General features: G+C 44.7%; 1 protein-coding gene across 3 annotated transcripts in view; it reads left to right on the forward strand.

The window, feature by feature from the left end:
- The first annotated feature begins 2292 nt into the window (after positions 1–2292).
- anapc1 (anaphase promoting complex subunit 1) overlaps positions 2293–18882 on the forward strand; it is a 36996-nt gene continuing 20406 nt past the window's right edge. For 2 of the 3 annotated variants that reach the window (XM_029251211.1, XM_029251212.1), the window contains exons 1-21: positions 2293–2486; positions 3121–3357; positions 5230–5391; positions 5542–5584; positions 6050–6150; positions 8337–8419; positions 8679–8752; positions 8955–9100; positions 9429–9649; positions 10350–10577; positions 10674–10769; positions 11013–11103; positions 11187–11252; positions 11388–11525; positions 11651–11797; positions 12157–12217; positions 14222–14409; positions 14912–14986; positions 15736–16001; positions 17084–17175; positions 17876–18033. In XM_029251211.1, coding sequence (XP_029107044.1) covers positions 3145–3357; positions 5230–5391; positions 5542–5584; positions 6050–6150; positions 8337–8419; positions 8679–8752; positions 8955–9100; positions 9429–9649; positions 10350–10577; positions 10674–10769; positions 11013–11103; positions 11187–11252; positions 11388–11525; positions 11651–11797; positions 12157–12217; positions 14222–14409; positions 14912–14986; positions 15736–16001; positions 17084–17175; positions 17876–18033 — 2649 coding nt within the window. In that variant the 5' untranslated portion in view covers positions 2293–2486; positions 3121–3144. The remainder of the gene's footprint in view (positions 2487–3120; positions 3358–5229; positions 5392–5541; positions 5585–6049; positions 6151–8336; positions 8420–8678; positions 8753–8954; positions 9101–9428; positions 9650–10349; positions 10578–10673; positions 10770–11012; positions 11104–11186; positions 11253–11387; positions 11526–11650; positions 11798–12156; positions 12218–14221; positions 14410–14911; positions 14987–15735; positions 16002–17083; positions 17176–17875; positions 18034–18882) is intronic. The other variant, XM_018740255.2, reaches the window with a different exon arrangement.

Here is an 18882-nt window from a genome sequence, read left to right on the forward strand (position 1 = left end):
AAGGTTACGGCTGAACTGGCGAATGTATAACAAACATCGTTTAGACGGTCGTATGGCTGGAATTAAGATCTCCCACCCTGTGTGATTCACGGGTCAGTGGGACCCAACGCTGAAGCTTGCAACTATATCCGAGTTACATTTCTATGGCATCTATGACTAAATGAAAAAAACAAAAGAAAATCTTTAGCTTTCAAAGTCTAATTTTTATTTCTATGGGTATCCTGTAACTTTTTAAACTCGGCTACTTCTGCACTTTGCCGCACGTCGGTCCGCTGTGAAGAGGAACACCGCGCACCTGAATGCCACCCTATTTGCCCTAATGAGGCAGCCGTGTCGGTGCGGGAAAATGTGCAGCGGCGCTGCGTAACCCGTCTCTCTCGACTTCCTCAGAAACTGGAACGCAGGCAAATGTCAAGGAGGGACAAATCAGCCTGTGATTCAATTACCGTCATCCTCTAAATGGATGGAGCGCAGGTCTGAAAGAGACTGTGGCTGGACTCAACATCAGCGAAAGGCCCCGGTAACAGAGCGACAACCTTTAAAGAGGAGCCCCTGAAGTCAGGAGCCTTTTGGGTGGGATGTATTCAATAGCTAAACAATGGCCACTTCATTACCGCACATGGAAGAGAGCTCTAAATACATAAAATCCCTCTCCAGCAAAGTGTTGTTCTCCTTTTAACGTGTTTATATAACATCTCTAGGCGAAATGTTCTCCACTTTATTGTTTGCAGTTTTTCACGTACTTGGCTCCTTGTTGGAGACCGTGTCTCAACACAAAACGCTTCATGACCGCAGATACGTCAGACCTGCAGAGAAATGCATCCACGGGAAAAACTGAAGTTACTAAAAGCAAAAAAGATTAAGAAAAAAATTATCGTGCTTTACGAATATATAGGGTGCTTTTCAAGAAAAAATGAGCGGATGTGATTCCCACCAGCAGAGGGGAATGGTTTGAGTCCTGCCTATCAGATAGATGTTACCAGATGTACTGTATATATGGGACAGCTCAGAGTATAGGGGTAGAGCTACTGTGTTTGGATCCAAAATTTGCAGGTTCAATCCCCACCTCTGGATGTAGTACCCTTGAGTGAGGTACTTCTCCTGAAATTGCTCTAGTAAAAATTACCCTGCTCTATAAATGAGTAATTGTAAGCTTGTAATAACTGTAACCTACACACACACTGTCTGAAACCACTTATCCCAAGTGGGGCTGTGGCAATCCAGAGCCTAACCTGGCAAGGCTGGAGGGGGAGGGGACACACCCAGGATGGGATGCCAGTCCATCACAAGGCACCCCAAGCAGGACTTGAACCCCAAACTGACTGGAGAGCAGGACCAGGTCAAACCTGCTGCACCACTGTGCCCCCATATAACTGTAACCTTAACACTGTAAATTGCTTTGGGGAAAAGTGTCAGCTAAATGAATAAATGTTAATGAAGAGCATCAGTCAAAAGTTTGAGCACACCCGGGCAATACTTAAATGGCATCAGCCAGACAGAAGATTGAACTCACAGGTTCCCCACAACTCCACAAAGAGCTGGGGGGACAAGTTGGATGGACACCCTGGATGGGAGGCCAGTCCATCGCAAACTGTGAGTCTCCCTTCTAATTAAATAACTGCACTACCCCAAGTGTACCTGTTTAACATAATGAAATAAGAGTAAAATTATAAGGACAGGGAGGGAAGTGTTAAACACACGAATGGTTACCAAAACATAATCTAAGATATCCGAGGAAGAAGAAGGTCTGAAAAGCTTTTCAGTTGTTTAATTATGAGACCACGGATTAGCGACGTTTTCTATATATTTATTCCGGGCAAAATTACCCGCTGTGTGCGTCGTTTCATTACACGTTATTTGTGTATTATAGACAGAGGAGATCTCTCCAATAAAACTCCCATGAATCATGTTTAAATTTCCAATCCTGGACGGCAGCAAAAAAGGGAGAATTTCACGAGAAATAAAAACTCTTTTACGATGATCGGAGGTTTCTCGCTTAATTCAAAAATTTTTTGAAAAATCCTCTTCAGTTCTGTTAAATACTTGAATCAGCAGCTTAAACTAGTCGAGACAGTAGTATATACTGGTCCATTAATTTTCGTGAATATATGCAAACCACGCTTGTAAAGGTGGCAATTCATAGTTGATTTTTACAAGTTAAGTCACTTTAAGCGCTAAAGCTGCGGAAATACAGACGCGAGACGAGCCTCGTCTCGGAGGCCACCGATTGGCTACCAGAATACCAAAGATATCGCTGATTGGCTCTCTAAGCCACGAAGAGGCTCACGGGATAGCAAGATGGCCGCGTCCGTTTGAAAAAGTGTATGCGCGTATTTTGGTTTCCAGTCCCTTTTCTTGCGTTTTTTTGTAATTAGCGTTAGGTTTAGGTCTTTTAAGCGTGCAACAACAAAAAGCAGCGAAATTTAAAGAAGATTAAAAATAACAGACAAGGACTCCCAGAGCCAGCCACTGACATTCATGAACAGGTAGGGTCTCTCTAGTCTCTCTCTCTGTCAGTGACAGTCAGCTCACTGAATTATGTGAATAATTCAGTCAGAAAAAAAACGAGTCTCTCAACTTAAGCTTTAAACAATTAAGCTTTATATCTGCACAGTGTTGTTCTAAAGGCCGGACCAGAACTAGTTTTTAGTTTCGGGTTACAAATTGATTCTCCTCCTGTTCTCTGCTGCTCGTCATCCTCATGTCAGCACGTCAGGTCAGGGTTCCTCCTCTGCGCCCTTCTCTTAGCTTTTATTCCAAATTCATTAGTCTTTAAACTTTTGTTGACATTTAGGGCATTCTGCGGTGGGTGAAAAATAGAATGTAGGAATGATGACTTTTATGTGAGTTTGTTTTGAATGCTGTGTGGTCTCGGACTAGTTTGGGGTCATGATGATGATGATGATGATGATGATAATATTAATGAATAATTATATAATGAATCACTCACTTTTGTTTGTAAAATCAACAGCTTTCTAAGGTTCAGAGACTGTTTCAGTGCTCCTGTGTGTGTCTGAGTGTCAGACGGTAAGGATATTACGGGTCTGTCACAGTTCCGATATCCCCAGAGATGGCATGAACTGAGTCTCCTGTTCTTCTTTTCTTCTCCTTCCTTCACAGAAATAATGCTGATATCTGAAACCCATGTCGAACGTCTATGAAGAGAGAGCCACAATGATAGCCGCAGGGGAATTGCAGTGGTTTGTTCCGTTTGGCCGTGAGCACTGCAAAAGCCACCCGAGCGCCGTGAACCTGCAGCTGCGGCAGCTACAACCCGCCTCGGAGCTGTGGTCTTCGGATGGGGCAGCCGGTCTTGTCGGCTCCCTCCAAGAGGTCACCTTGCAGGAGAGGGACAAGGTGCTCTTTTTTTCCCCCTGTGGGCCTTTTTCGGGTCCTTATATTGTCACGGTCAAAAAGGGCGATTCAGATGACTCACCCTCACTTACCAGGCCTCAATGGTTCTTTGGAATCATCTCATTAGATGGGAAACTGTTACATGGGGATCAAACTGTACAGGGTGGCACATAAAGTCACTGAAGTGTCAAAATAAAAACCTTGCAGAAAATTAAGTGATCACACAAGCTCATTTTATAAGCGTTGTAACAGTTTGACAAGCTTTTTGGGAGACCAAAAATATATCAGTACAGAGAACATAAGTTTTTGTGTTAGTGAAGAGAGAGGCAAAGCAGACCATGTGGGGTGTGTTTACAGGGGGGCATTCTGCAGTCTTCTTAAACACATACAGTTTATGTTATGGAGGGGGGGGTCCATGATGGTATGAACAGATCCTGTTTAGCTAAAAGAAAGATGTTTTTCTTACATTTGACTGTAAACATGTAAGATAGGAACATCTATTTATAACTAATGAAGTTTTCTATAAAATCCATTAAATGGAGACTTTTAGATTGAAAGCACTGGACGATTCACAGTGTGACAATTCACACTGTGAATTTGACTCTGGAGAATAGTGGTAAAATGGTCTCTGTAATGGCTTATACTGCTGTATAGAATTCTTGCACTGACATGTTTTGCAATGATGAATGTTGTTTATTAGATCAGGGTTTGAATGGATCACAATTGATTATTCATGGAGTGTTGATCCATGGACTCCTTGGGATTCTATGCTTGGGTTTTAGAGGGTTTTTGAAGTGCAGCCTTGGTTTGACAATAAATCTAACAAAAATAGTAATTTTTTTTACTTTTGACATTCATTTAGTGGCTAATCAAGTTTCTGTGTGGTACACTGAGTGCAGTTTTTTTCTCAATTTATTTATAAGCATTTTTTCTGGAGGGGTGCTCAGGTTTCACAAGAATCTTAAACACACATGTGGCCTAGAAAGAGTTCTTACCTCTGCTTAGACCAGCAGAGTCCTTTAAAATGCATATTATGAAAAATAGTATTTCTAACGCAAGGGGGTGCGGTGGCGCAGTGGGTTGGACCGCAGTCCTACTCTCCGGTGGGTCTGGGGTTCGAGTCCCGCTTGGGGTGCCTTGCGATGGATTGGCGTCCCGTCCTGGGTGTGTCCCCTCCCCCTCCAGCCTTGCGCCCTGTGTTGCCGGGTTAGGCTCCGGTTCCCCGTGACCCCGTATGGGACAAGCGGTTCTGAAAATGTGTGTGTGTGTGTATTTCTAACGCAACTCTTTCAGATCTTTATTGGAGATTAGTGTTTCTTCAGTTCCGTTTACAGGTGGTCCCTGATTTCCGATGGTTTGACTTCCAATTTTTTTCGACTTTACAATGGCGAGCTGGCAATAGACATTCAGTAGAAACTGTAGTTTAAATTTTGTATTGTAGATTTTTTTTTTTCCTGGGCAAACGATACGCAGAGCTATACTCTCTCACGATGCTGGGCAGCAGCAGCGATCCGCATCTCCCAGTCTGTCGCGCAGAGGTGTGTATTAAATGCATTTTTGACTTACGATATTTTCGACTTATGATGGGTTTTGAGGAACATAACCTCATCGTAAATTGGGGACCGCCTGTATATCACTTCCTCTGTCACGCTGCTGTTCAATTGCTTTGTTCCTGAACGCAATTAAAACCGCTCACTAGTGTTCTGCGATTATATATCGCATCAGTTTTTTTTTTTTTTATTATTATTTCCGGGTTACACCCAGTAGCTGTCAGAAGTGTAGTTGCTGTCTGTGTCCTTGATTGGTAGATAGGATGGTATTTTGGCAGTGGTGAAGCTGCAGTGTATCAGTTCGATTTTGTTGTGTCTCGTACAGGAATGCTGGCAGCTGAGGAAGGGGGTTGGTCCCGCCGATAATGAGGTGGAGTTTGAGGAGGAGCTCTACGCAGCGGGGAACATGGTGATCTGGAGCCGAGGAAGCAAGAATCAGGCCTCCTATGTCTACAAGGCCTTTACCGTGGATAGCCCAGTTCAGCAGGTACCAGGAGGCTGAAAATGCAGAAGCTTTCCTGTTAAACACTGTTGATTTACTATTGAAATTTATGAATTTAAATAGAACATCCATATCAGATGGGTTATGCTCATTCTTTCACTGCTGATGTAATTTGTGGCTCATCTTTTTTTCTAGGCTTTGTGGTGTAACTTCACTGTACCCCAGAACAAAAAGGATGGTGAGTGCAGGCTCAAATGGGATGACTATGAGTGACTCCCTCTATCCCTGAGAGCTGCTGAATATTGTCAAACATTCAAGAAAGGTCTCAAAATGCATCTCATTCTTACCTGCCTCTCTCCTGCTCTCCTCATAGCTACATAAATTTGCATCACATCACCTGTCACCACTCTCTTTGTATTTCCTGTAACTCTTAATTCTATATGCATATACTTAGAATTTGCACTACCAAAACGGTGGTATCAGACAAACTGCACTTCAGTAATCATGTCCATCTGAATCATTTCATCTGTTGAGAAATGCACTTTTGTTTATTCTGAGCTTTTCATTGCGTTGGCTCCTGCAAATGAGTGCATTCAGAATGTAAATGGTATGAATAAGATTTTTTGAATGCTGATATCTGAGCTGCTCACAGCTGTCAGTCTTCTGAAATTATACTCACAATGGTACTTTTTCTCCTCTGCAGGCACAGAGGTTGTGGAGCAGACTGTGTGTATTGTCCAGAACACCTGTGTCAATGTTCACAGTGTCAGTGGGAAAGACTTCATCTCCCCGCTGCCTTTTCAAGTCAGTATCACATCCCTTTGTTCCTCATTCTGGCTGCATCTGTGTTGAGCTGATCTTTAATTTTTAAATTAGTATCTCTCTATTAATGCTGTAATTTCTCTTTACCCGCTTCATGCGTCGAAGTGGAGGAATGCTTTCGATTTTAAATTATTTAAATTGAAATTAATATTGGAGAGAGTTTCCATTAGATGGATGTATTCTCCTGTGACCCTGCATGCATGATGTGATACAGGGCGTCCAATGTTGATTTAGTCATTCTGTTTTTTGTCCATATTTATATATAGTGAATTGTCCCTGTGTGTTTTTATTTCATGTTTGGGTCATTCTTCTGCACTTGCTTTGGTTTTATTTTATTTTGAAAGATGTTCTTTCAGGCATTTTTGGTTGCAGGTACTTAAGCGTGAAAAGGCTAGCGGTAAGTATGAAGGGGACGTATTGTTGAACGTACAAGGAAACGAGGGAGCGGCAGACCCATGGCGTCTGTTTGGCTCAATTACTGATCCTTTTTCCAAACCACATTCATTTCACTTCTGACTTGTAGTAATGGCAGATTTGGCTGGCAGTCAATGGGCAGGGGAGGGCTGCAGTATCAAACACAACAGTCACTGTGTTGTAATTAACTTGCTGGCAGAGTTGTGTCCTTTTTTTCCTCTGCTGCAAAGTGCAGCATACATGGATTGTTTAATATAACATATAGCATCCATCATCAATATCCACTTGTCCAGTGCAGGGTTGCAATGGTCTGGAAGCTACCCTGCAAGCATAAGGTGTAAGGCAGGGTACACCCTGGACAGGATGCCACTCTACCACAAGGCTATCATTCACACACCCACACACTATAAGTCAATCTGCAATATGAACATGGGGAGGATATAAACTCCACACATACTATTCTAGATTTGAATCCATATCTACACCCTCTGACCAGGAGCTTTGAGGCTTTGGTGCCACCCCCTGCACCACTGTGCAATCTTTCCGTTTAATATATTTTGTGGGGAAGAACTAAGCAGGTGCGTCTGTATGAATGTTTCGGTATGATCACTCATGCAGTGTTATGACTCTTACTGTGGTTATACAGCATGCAAAATTAAGTTGCACACTTAACCACAATGAAAAAAATATATTTTTTTTCCCCTTTCTCACTGTTTGACAATCACAATAAAGAAATAAATATGGAGATTTTGTCAATGTGGAAATATTTTATAGCTAATTCCAAGAAGTCATATGATAGGACACAAATGCACTGTAACCAAATCCTACACAATTTAATGTGGTATTTATAGCCTCATGCAAAAGGGCACGTCAGAATAATTTGATATAATTTTTGTGATGTCAAAAACTGGTGCTTTCAGTACTGTCGTATCTGGAATCTATCCCAGTAATTCTGGGCGGAAGCGAGGAGTTTAAATGTCCCTTGTCACCTGAAGGAAAGCTCTGTTTAACACTCCGTGTTGGGTGGGTAGGGCAGCGGGAGATGTTACACAAATGTCTGTAAAATGCTCTGGGTTTGCCACTCCATTTGGTTAAGGAGAGCAACTGATGTGGAATCAGTGCCTGTGTTGTTTGCCCCCGGGGGGGTATTCACTGGGGTTTTCCAGTGGAATGTCTCTGCTGTGACTTTTTGTTGGGTCGCAGTGACACAGCGTAGACGGAAAGAGTACTGGAAGCTGCTGAATGTATGGGCTGCCCACTAATTTCTGCCATCAGAAAGAAGCTGCATCGTTCATTGATAAAGTGGAATGTGATGAAGGATGTTCTGGTGACATTGATGAAACTTTTTTGGTGGTTTTATTGGATGTAACGTTTGTCCATTTCATGACCCATCGACTGTTTGTCCAGTTCAGGGTCGTGGTGTTCCACAGCTTTGCCTGGACGCTTGCAGTGCAGTGCTGGCTAGACCCTGGATGGGATGTCAGTCCATTAGAAGGCAAACACACACTCACACGCTAAGGGCAATTTAGAGTGCCTGATTTCACCTGACTGTAGGAGGAAACCCAACTGAACATATTGAGAACATCCAATCTCTATGCAGAGTGAGCTGGGTTGAAACCACTGTGCAATCCCACAGCTTAGGAGCTGTGAAACATCAGCTGCTACTTCATGCAGCGCTGTGCCACCCCTTATGCCGTTTGTGTTATGGATTATGCCGCCTGAAAGTCATGCTATGGCTTTTTTCCTTTTTCCAGGTTTCTACTCTTTGGCCCACCAAGTTTGGCCTCCTGTTTGAACGCAAGAACGTTGCGTCCGAAGATCCCGTGAGTCCTCCGAGGTATGGGTTCCAGCTGAATTGATTCAATTCCGCTGGATTTGCAACACCGACAATCACGTGAATTACGTCTGTGATAATACTCACTATACGAGTAGTTCGTGAATATGAAGGTGAACGCTATTCTAAGCACCTGAGCACAGTGTGAAGACCTGTGAATCTTCTAGCAACATTTACCCTCTCCCATGTGATAAACGGAACAGCAGTGCTCAGGTGTTTTCCCTAAACTGTACTGGACGACATGTGTCCCTTGTGTTCCCAGGGAGCCCCTGCCCACTGTCTTCAGCATGCTGCACCCTCTGGATGAGATCGCCCCTGTGGTCTGCAGGTCTGCAGGTGAGGAACAAAATCTTGCAGTGATGATGGATGGCCTACTCTGCTGTACGCCTGATGCCTGCTCTGTATAATGGCCTCCTCTTTGCCATTACTCTTCCCTCTCTCTGGCATTTTGCTTTTCATTGTGCTCCGCCCCTTGCCTACGCTACCTCTGCTCACATCACATTCCCCTGCCAGCTTTAACTCCTCTCTCCCTCGGCAGGTCCATTCGAAGCTTCCCGGGTGCACTATGTCTCCGACAGCACTCTCAGGATTGTGTTCAGCAGCTGCCAGCCCTCTGTCATCATGACGTATGACACAGTGCAGTGCACGCACACTGTCTGGGCCTTGCGCAAGGTCACTGCTGAGGTGTGTCCAGGGAGCGGGGAGGTCAGGAGGAGCTTGTTGATGTGGAGTTTTTTTCTTGAGGGCTGACCCCCCTCTTGGTTTCGTTGCAAGAGTTGGATTATCTTCAAGGTTTTTGTGTTTTAGAGGTTAATGAAGGTACTGTTTTCAAAATGACAAACTGCTACAGATATGGGACAGATTTTTACTCTTCTCCACGATGGCTGGTTTTTCAAGACTTGGTCTGTCTCAAGTTAAATGACTGGATGGACAAATGTGTCATCGTAGTGTTTTCAGTATAGAATGAAGTTTGTGTTTCATGCATTTCCTTCCACCGATCCCATCCCAATAGGAGCAGTCCATGGTGCTGAAATATGCACACCAGGTGACCACACCGCAGAACCTGATGGTGCCTGGGATCTTGAGCTTGCATCTGCGCGGCATATCCAAGATGGACTCGCCGGCCTCACCCTTCCACGGTTACTCCCTTCAAGGCCAGAGCCGCATGACCTCGTCTCCAGGACTGCACTCACGCACCCACTCCCCAAGCATCTCCAACATGGCGGTCCTAAGGTTTGTGGTGACGCTAACTAGCTGGCTAGAGCTCAAGGTTTCTACTTCTCAGTACAACTTTCAGTGGCTACCAGTATCGCAGGATTAAAAACCCGTTCCTAGTCATGTGTACTTTACGTATTTATGGATTACTGTATATTATGCAATATCTGCCAGAGAGCCATTCATTTTTATGTTCACTGTAGAGGACATGTTTTTGTCTCCCAAACAGTAAATGCTCCAATTTTGAGTCCTAATACATCTTACATAGGCCAGTCTATGCTTTCAAAGATGCCACAAATTTTGGGGAGAGGCTTGGAAATCTCTCTAAAAATGTCCAAAAAGCTTTTTTGCTCCATCTTAGGAGGAAATTCACTGGCTGACATCCCCAAACTTGATTTCCCTCGTTTTTATACAGTCCTCACACAGACCCAGCCTGAATAATTCAGTGTTTATGGTTTTACATCGGTGTTGTTTCTTTTAATATTTACATAGCTGATATTTTACAGGTGTTAATTAGGTTGTGTCTTACTCAGGGGTTATACAGAACTTCTCAAACCTGCAATCCTGAAGTCTCTCTGACCAGTGGAGAACAAACTGATAAAACACACCTGAAACTTCCAGCTGTTATTGAGCTAATTGAATTGCTGGTGCAGTGCACCACACACCCAAACACTTGGATCCCACCTTTTGGTCTTTTCTCCTGCGTTTGGTTCTGCAGTCGGGCCCACTCCCCCGGTATGGCAACACCCTACTTCTCCGGCTCTCAACGCTTCAATGCCACGTGCCACTCGCTGTTGGGACGGGCACAGAGCCTGCTGGCATCACCCAACAGTTCCTTCAGTGACTCAACCGCAGCCCCGGAGGCGGAGCCTATAGTCCCGGAACTCTGCATCGAGCAGCTGTGGACAGAGGCCTTGCCGAGCTACAGGCCTGACGTGTCTCCCAGGTGTGTATGAAGCCTCCCCTCATCACATATGGTATCAAAGCTTTGACCAAAGTGTGTCTGCGTGGAAGTGTGTCACGTTCCCAGTCTGCCCTCCAGGGAGAAGAGCTGCCAGGCTTCCAAGGTGTTCATCACAACTGACCTGTGCGAGAACAAGTTCCTGTGCTTCCTTGTAGAGTCGCACCAGCAGCTGCGGTGAGCAGAGGGAATGTGGGTTTCCTTCTTCCCTCCTGCTTTGTAATCCTTCCTCCTTGTGCTTCCCTGCTTCCTCCTTGTCTCTTGTCTTTCGGCTCTTCCCATCTTTTTCAGCTGCTTTTTGGTTCCTTCCAGCACAACACATGTTGTCATGGACACTGTCAGAAATACGGGCGCTCCAGTGATGCTTCACAACACACACCTTGTTAATTTTATTCTTATTTTTCCTTTCTCTGGTGCAAGGTGTGTGAAATTCTTTGAAAGCAACGACCCCTCTCAGCTAATATTTGTCGCTGCCACCACCCTCCCTGCCAAAGATGCTGCCCCTTTGGAGGTATGGGTACAGTATTGTTTCCAGTGCCGTTATAAAAATGTTGTGAAGGTGGTCTCTCTGAAACCTTTCTTTCCCTGCTACAGAACAATGATGCCATGCTGGTTTTGGAGGCCAATGGAAGCCTGGTGTTATACACTGGAGTATCTAGGGTATGGAGTCCAGATTGAACGCATTGCAGCATTTTGTTCCATCAGTTGCACATGTTGAGTTTTTTAATTTCCTAGTATCCAAACAAATCAGACCCTCACTGGAGGTACTAATACCTCTCCGATCGCCTGGTGTAGGTAAGCAAGGTGTTTGTGTCGGGCCTGTTGGCCCCTTCCCTGGGTCTGTCCTCCACCACGTCTCAGCCCTGCACCCCTGTGGAGACCATCAGCACCCCAGCCAAGGCTGTGGGGAGACACCTTAGCTGCTTGGAGGAGGTGAATATGCCCGGATCTGCTGTAACAATACAAACACGCAACCTGCCTGTCATCCACCATTGTAAATGGAGATGTCATTAGTGTGGCCATTTCTCAGGAGGTGATAAACTCTGTCCTCACCCCAGGTGGTGATGCCCTCTCCTGTATCAGAACTGAAGGGCTCCACAAAACACCATGAGTCCTCTTGGTCATGGCCAGAGGATTGTACCTTCCAGCAGGGGGCTCCACATGTGCTCGCACTCCGGGATCCAGTGCACAACAGGGTCACCTTGGTGAGTTGTTTGTTACTGGACCTTCCAACCCTTCCACAAGCAAACCTATCAGTTGTGTTGGTGCAGTCTGTGTACAGTTTCTTTCTGGGGTTAATAAAGTTTTCATTCAGTCATCCATTGTCAGTTTTTCGACCTCTGCGGAGTGCTCTGCAAAGGCATCTTGTATGTCTTGTCACATGTTAAATGCTCTTAAAATACTTGAGTGGTGCAGAGATTTTCAGCCATGAGATTTACCAGTGTGGAATTTTGTATTTTACGCATTCATTTATAGAGCTATGTTTATTATTCATGAGTAACAGCGAGTGAAACTAAACCTTGATTTGTTTCTCTTTTACGCACTTGTACTTTGTTCTGTCCAGGAGCTGAGTAACGGCGCTATGTTGAGGATCACCGTTCCTGGGATTGCCACGTCAGAGCTGGGTAAGTTTAGTGGACTCATGGTGATAGTCTGTGTTAATGCAAGTTGTTGTCATATTGTTAAGCACTTTTATTCACTAATAACTGAGCAGATACAGCAATTCCTGTTCCCAGCAGGCTCTCTGTTGGCCCCTTCGTCTGGGCATGGGAGACTTTGTGAGCTGGGTTGAGGGGCTTAAGGAGACTAGCAGCCAGCTCCCCCCCACCGTACCCAGTCGTTCCCTTCAGTAGCTCATTATCCCAGCTGTACCTGGGGGCTTGGACCTGGCCCACCTAGACTGGCGGTGAGAGAAGTCGTGCAGGACCATTTAATGGCAGTGCAGCCAGCTGTTCCTCTGCTCTCTACGGGATCGATAATGATAAAAGCTGCAGTCGCTGCCGGCCATGGTGTAATGGCTCTGCGGTGTGCTCCCTTAGCAGCGGCTCGCTGGCATTTGTTTAGGGTCTCCAGGGGACTGGTGCGAATCATGAGATCCCCGCTTTCAGACATTGTGTGGTTAAATAGATTATACCCAGCTCTGATTTTCTGACCGGACCACTACATCATTAGACGGATAATGGCTACATTTCTGTAATCTGCTTAATCTGCTCCTGTGAACAAAATACCATGATGTATTATTAGTTTGTGAGTCTTTAAATGCTCACCCGTTCCATTTTTTTTAATCAAAGGTAAACATTTACATTTAGCTGACTGTAAGTCGCTCTGGAGAAAACAATGTTAAGCTACTTAAAATTGTTTACCCATTTATACAGCTGGGTAATTTTCCTGGAGTAATTTTACGTAAGTACCTTGCTCAAGGGTAGTACAGACAGAGGTAGGATTCAAGCCTACAAACATGCAAGTATTTCTACCTAGTTATATTTGTCCTAAATTCATGCACTTGTGGGCAAAACAGTGTGCTGGATTAACAAAGTGAATAAACGTAATAAAACTACAGGGTAGAAAGTGTCTGTTTTGAACGTTTGTGTTTTATATACAGATTAACGTATAGAGGGGATTAAGCAAACCATTACACATCTTGATGAAGGAGCACTGATCCACCTGTATTAATATTAATTTATGAATGTATTTGGACAGACACTTTAGAGAGACTGAGATGCAGAAAATTTATAGAAATAAATGTGAATTATATGCTGTGTTAACATATAAATGTATGTAATTTTATAAAGGTAAATATTTTAGAATAAATAATAGGATTTATCAGTTGTTTCCTGATCAGCATTGATGCACCACAATGCATTCCACAGTTACAGTTTATCAGTGTAGTCGTCTGATTCCAACAGGAAATGTTTTCCGCTTCTCTGGCCCTCTCTCCAACAATCGGGGGTCTCGTCGTTTCCTGTCACCGGTGGCATTTGGGCAGCAGTGAAATTGGTGGGGCCGGAACAGTCAACCAGGGCGCAGAGGGTTTTCACTTTCTCTGCATGGTTGGTGTTTTTGGTAAAACTCTCCCAAGTTCTGCGACTCGGACCCTTTGCGGTGGGATAAATGAGACTACAGGGCTCCGCAGAACTTGGCGTGAGTGGGTGGGGATTCAGCTTATGATCTCCTTGAATGGGCAGTCTTGCAGCTCGACTCACACACGTAGGTACATACATATGTAGGGCTCATCTGTAAAGCTGCTCAAGCTGATGCATCTGATCCTCATGTTTGTGATAGATGGAGGACCATTTTACTGTGCTACTAGCATCTTGGTGTGCAGTAAGCTCTTCTTACGTGAGTCCTGGCCTCATGTAGTCAGAGATGTGCGCTTCTCTCTTATTACAGGTGAGGACAATACAGAGTCCCCACATATTAGCCTGTAATTGATATTGACTGCGGGAATTGCCTGTTTAATGAAATGGCATTTCTCAGACCCCAAGCTGACCTTTTGTAGTCGCTTCGCTCGTTGGTGTTCCGCCCACAGGTTCATGTGTCGACCGTCGGCACAAGAACGCTCCTGCCCACCGGTAATTGTCTGCATTGCTAATACCCATTTTCATCCCTGCTCCCCACCCCCGATGCAGTGAAGAAGTGCTTGCAGGCCATCAAGTTCATCCTGCCCAAGGAGACAGCGGTGAAGGTGCTGATCAAATGGTACAACATCTACAATGCGCCAGGAGGGCCCAGTTCCCACCTGGAGTGGAACCTATTCCTCACCTGCTTTATGACACTCATGGGCTACAACACGGACCGGCTGTCCTGGACACGCAACGTTAGTGACTCTCTAAAACCTCTAAACTGATGGAAAGCAACATCATTGCTTAGACACATGCCATGTAGTCTTGAGCACATTATTATGATTAATTATCTAATACTTTTCTCCCCCCTTAGCGTTAGGTTTGTGCACTAAGCGGCTTACAATGAATTTCCTTTTATAGAGCAGAGTAATTTCTATTGTATTAGCTGGGGATTAGTACTTTTCAAGGGCACTATACTAGGAGTAGGGATTTGAAGGAGGAAAAACTACTAGGAAAGTGTTTAGGAATCGGTGGTAATCTAGTAAATTTTATGCAACTGCTTGTGTGATGAACGTCGGTGCATGTGGTGAAGGAAACTATCTGTACTTAAGAGTATGTCTTTTTCTTCTAATGTAATGCACAAGTTGTATTTTCTATGAGACATATGTCACTTTGGAGAAAGTCATCTGCTAAATGACTAAATGTAAGTATAAATTGGCTCTTTTGATCGTTTCTCCTGGCCTCTCGTCTCCACAGCTTGACTTTGAAGTTCCCCTCTCACCCGTGATCGCACCCAAGAAGGCCAGACCCTCAGAGATGGGGTCAGATGATGTAAGAATCTCCGTCATTGGTATTTCTCCACCTTCTCTTTGCCTTATCATTCTTAAGTGGTGAATCTTGACCTGCATTGCACAGACGCCCTAGGAGTTTGTGGATGTGCTTCGGGGGGGGTCTGTGAACTGCTGACTTGCTTTTCACCTAAATAAAATTTGAAATAACATTGTGCTATTACTACGGATGACATATTTCTTTCTGTTTGTTATTGTGTTTCAGTGTAGTAACTTGTCATATTTTCTCTGAATTTATTTGTGGGCATTTTTATTAGGGGTCCTTGGCTTTTTTTTTTTTTTTTTAATTCTTAGTGATCCACAGCCTGGAAACAGTTAAGAACCTCTTAAGTAAAGTATAACACGACGCAGGGACTCTCCATCGCAGCAAGTGTGAAGGGCACAGTTGCTGTTTCAGTGCTGCTTCTGTGTAATTATTTTAAATGAGCACACCGTTTATGATTTCATTACCAAATGTAAGACTGAGTCATCTATGGCTCTATTGTTGGGGAAATTACCATTGTTGAAAGGCCTTTTGACTTGTTTGTTCTGTTTTTTTTTTTTTTTTTTTCTTTCCCCTTTCTTTCTTTAATAGCTCTAATTGTTTCTGGCATTATCTTTTCCTCTTAATCCTTGTTTTTCAACCTTCTGTCTGAATGAGTTCAGTCACATCTCGTGCATCATTGTTAGATGAACTTTATCCATGTTGGATGGGCTCAAACCAGGTGAACTGTTGTTGCTCCTGCTCTGCAGGACTGGGACTACCAGCTGGGCTCCGACTATCACAACCAGGTGGAGTCGCGGCGGCTGGCGAGCTCGCTCCATCTTGAGCCGCTGGCGGCGACGCCATGCATGGATGACCTCTCTGCCCCGCCGCAGCTGGACCCCTCGGCCCCGTTGTTCCCTCACCTGCCTGCTGTCTTCTTCGTGCTCCACCTGGTCTACGAGGAACTCAAGCTGGACGACCTGATGAGGAAGGGTGCACGCTCACTTGTCGTTATGCTGCAGCAGCTCGCCAGGTACGTGAGATGCGGGTAGGGGGTCGATTTCAGTCTAGTGTTGCGTGCTGGGAAATGTAGTTGGCAGCTATGTGGCGTGAAGTTAGGTTTAACGTGTGTTCCAGCCTTTGGTAAAACTCTACTTTTATGCCAGTTGTGCCAGATAAGTTTAAAAGTTGACAAGCAGCTCTTTCCAAAAGGAGCTGCTGTGACGGGGACGCTATAGGGAGTGTTGGGCAGTTAAATTCACGTGTGTGTTTTAGTAACCGATTGGTTTCAGTTGTAGACCCACGACTGCGGTTGCTGGGTGCCTCTAGTCATAGCGATAATGCAGAACATATTTGTGTTTCACGTCACAGACGACAGTTCTTTGTCACCAGTGGGCGCAGCACTCTCTCTCTTGTGAATGAGCATCAAGCAAAGCCTCTCTTTTTCTGGCTAACGGGTGACCTCTGACCCCGGCCCCCGCACGGGAAAGTGAAACCGGCCGAGGTGTGGAGCAAGAGGGTGCCTGAGATCCATTTGGGGAAGTGTCAGTTGCCAAACGTTAGCTGTTCAACAGGCACAACCGTTACAGCGGCATCTGTGTGCACGTTGCTGAAGGAAGGACAAGTAGCAGCCTCTGAGAGCCAGTGCTTTCTTAGAGAGGTCTGGTCTGTTCAGGGGATTAGCCTCACTCTTCTGAATGGTGCCTGAAAGTGGCAATTGAATCAGTGCCCCACTGCAAATAGTCAAAGACCACGATGAGTTTAAATGGTTAAATTGCTTCTACTTCACAGCTTTTAATTGCTGAGCCCAAGAGGGTACAAAGCCAAGCGGCATTTTATTAAAGCTGTAATTTTCACATTGGTCTGCCTGCACTGCTCTCACTTGCTCCCACTCAACGGTTATTAACCATGTTTTTGTAAATATGTGCATGAATAGCACCTGGTGATCTTGTTTTTTTCTTTTTTTCCCTCCAACCTGGGTGGGTTGCAGTAGGCAGAGCTCAAACAGGGGTATTAAAAAGTATTGACTTGACAATGTCGATGCGTGTTGCGTCACCCCAGCTTCCTCATTTCCGGGCTGCTAATTGTTTCTTCTTTTTTTTTTTTTTTTTAAAGGGATCTACAGCTAAAGGAATACATCGATATGTACTGGCGAGATTATCCCTCGTTCATCAAAGCGTTCAAGGAGTGCTGTGTGATCGATGCTGGTAAGTGCTTTGTCAATAGCGGGAGCTTCAGCGGGCTTCCCTAATAACATCATCGGGACTTCTGGACTTCGATCTCTGCCATTTACTGTTGTCACTCTCAGCTCCTGATAGAAGGGACATGGTGATCTGCTCAGGTTCCACAGGGCTGTGGGTCAGACTTTACATTGTTTTAATGATCCCGGTTTATGTTAGTCCAAAGTGTGTAAAATATAGCAGAAACTCGATAAAAATTCATCCCCCTATAAAAATGGCTGGCTGACTTATGAGGCTTTTGTTCAAGGTAACTTTCAGTCTCAGGTAGGTACATTTATTTATGTAGCCAGTGCTTTTGTCAAAGCAACTGGCAACATGAAACTGCTTACAATGATTGGCCCACTTATGCAGCAAGGTCATTTTTACTGGAGCAGTTTGTTGTAAGCTCTGTTCTCAATGGTGCAACTACGGTACCTTAAGTGCAACACCAAGAACCGGCAGATTGCAAAGTGGTGTCCTAATCATTGTGCCGTAGTGGTTAGAACTGTGAACTCCGAGGTCACAAGTCTGGAATTCCTGTGGTATCCTTGGTCAAGGTACTTACTCTGAATTGATACAGTAAAAATGACCTAGCTGTATAAATACCTATATCGTTGCAAGTAGCTTAACAGCTAAATCGATAAATAAAATGCAAATACTTGTCATTGTGTGCGTCCCTCCCCCTCACCCCCTGCAGCTCATACGGAGCAGATGATCCGGCCCTCCTTCTTCCAGACGGAGCCGCCCTGTGTCTTCAGGTGGCTCAGCAGCTGTCTTAGGGGTAATGCGGTGACGCCCTTTCCATACCTGCCGGGAATCTGTGAAAGGACTAAACTACTGGTGCTGGTGAGGGCCAGAAAAGTTTCTGTTCCTAGTGTCAGCTTCTTTCTAAGTCTGTGTTCTCCTGGCTTTGTCATCTCAGTGCAGTTCATGTACACGTCCCATTTGCCTCTAGCATTGGTTAATTGTAATTAAGTAATTTAACTGATGCTTTTCTCAATTCGGGGCAAGTACCTTGCTCAAGGGCACGACGGGAGGAGGTGGGCTTCGATTCAGCAGCTATAACCACCATGACACCTGCAATTTTAATTAATTCTGCTCGCTGGATTTTTAAAGAATCGGTTCTTATCTTATGCAGTCTTCACTTTGCTGGCATGGTTATTTATTTTTTTTAACATTTTAAAATTTAAATTGAGACCAAACCTCCTGTTTTAAACAGTTTAATACTCCAAGTAGTTTTGAAATATTGTGTCAAATTAGTCAAGTTTAAGAAGAGCCCTATTAAAGTGACCTGCGGAGGATGTCTTTGTCGTGCTGATGTTTGCTTGTGGCTCCCGACCGCGGCCGTGCCAGATTCCGTCGGGCTGTCAGGCTGGTGGATGCTGCGTTACAGATTGCCGTCTCGGCCAGAGGCTGAGTGCAGTAAGAGAAAGAGATGTTTTTGTGGCCTGCTGAGGTTCTCTAATTAAGTGGCGGGAAATGCCAGCAGTGAATGGGGATCCCAGCCTGTGACAGCACTCCACTACATCTCTTCCAATCAGACAAAAGAAGGTGATGTCTGCATACTCACCAACAGCCCAGCTCAGAATTACAGGCTGCAGGGCTGTACCCACAAGGCCCAGGTCTGATGGGCACCCCTGTAGCAGCCTGCTTTAATTCTTATACAAACTCAGTTTTTCTTTGCATGTTTGAATC

The sequence above is a fragment of the Scleropages formosus genome, chromosome 4, assembly GCF_900964775.1.
Source record: "Scleropages formosus chromosome 4, fSclFor1.1, whole genome shotgun sequence".
NCBI classification, from domain to species: domain Eukaryota; kingdom Metazoa; phylum Chordata; class Actinopteri; order Osteoglossiformes; family Osteoglossidae; genus Scleropages; species Scleropages formosus.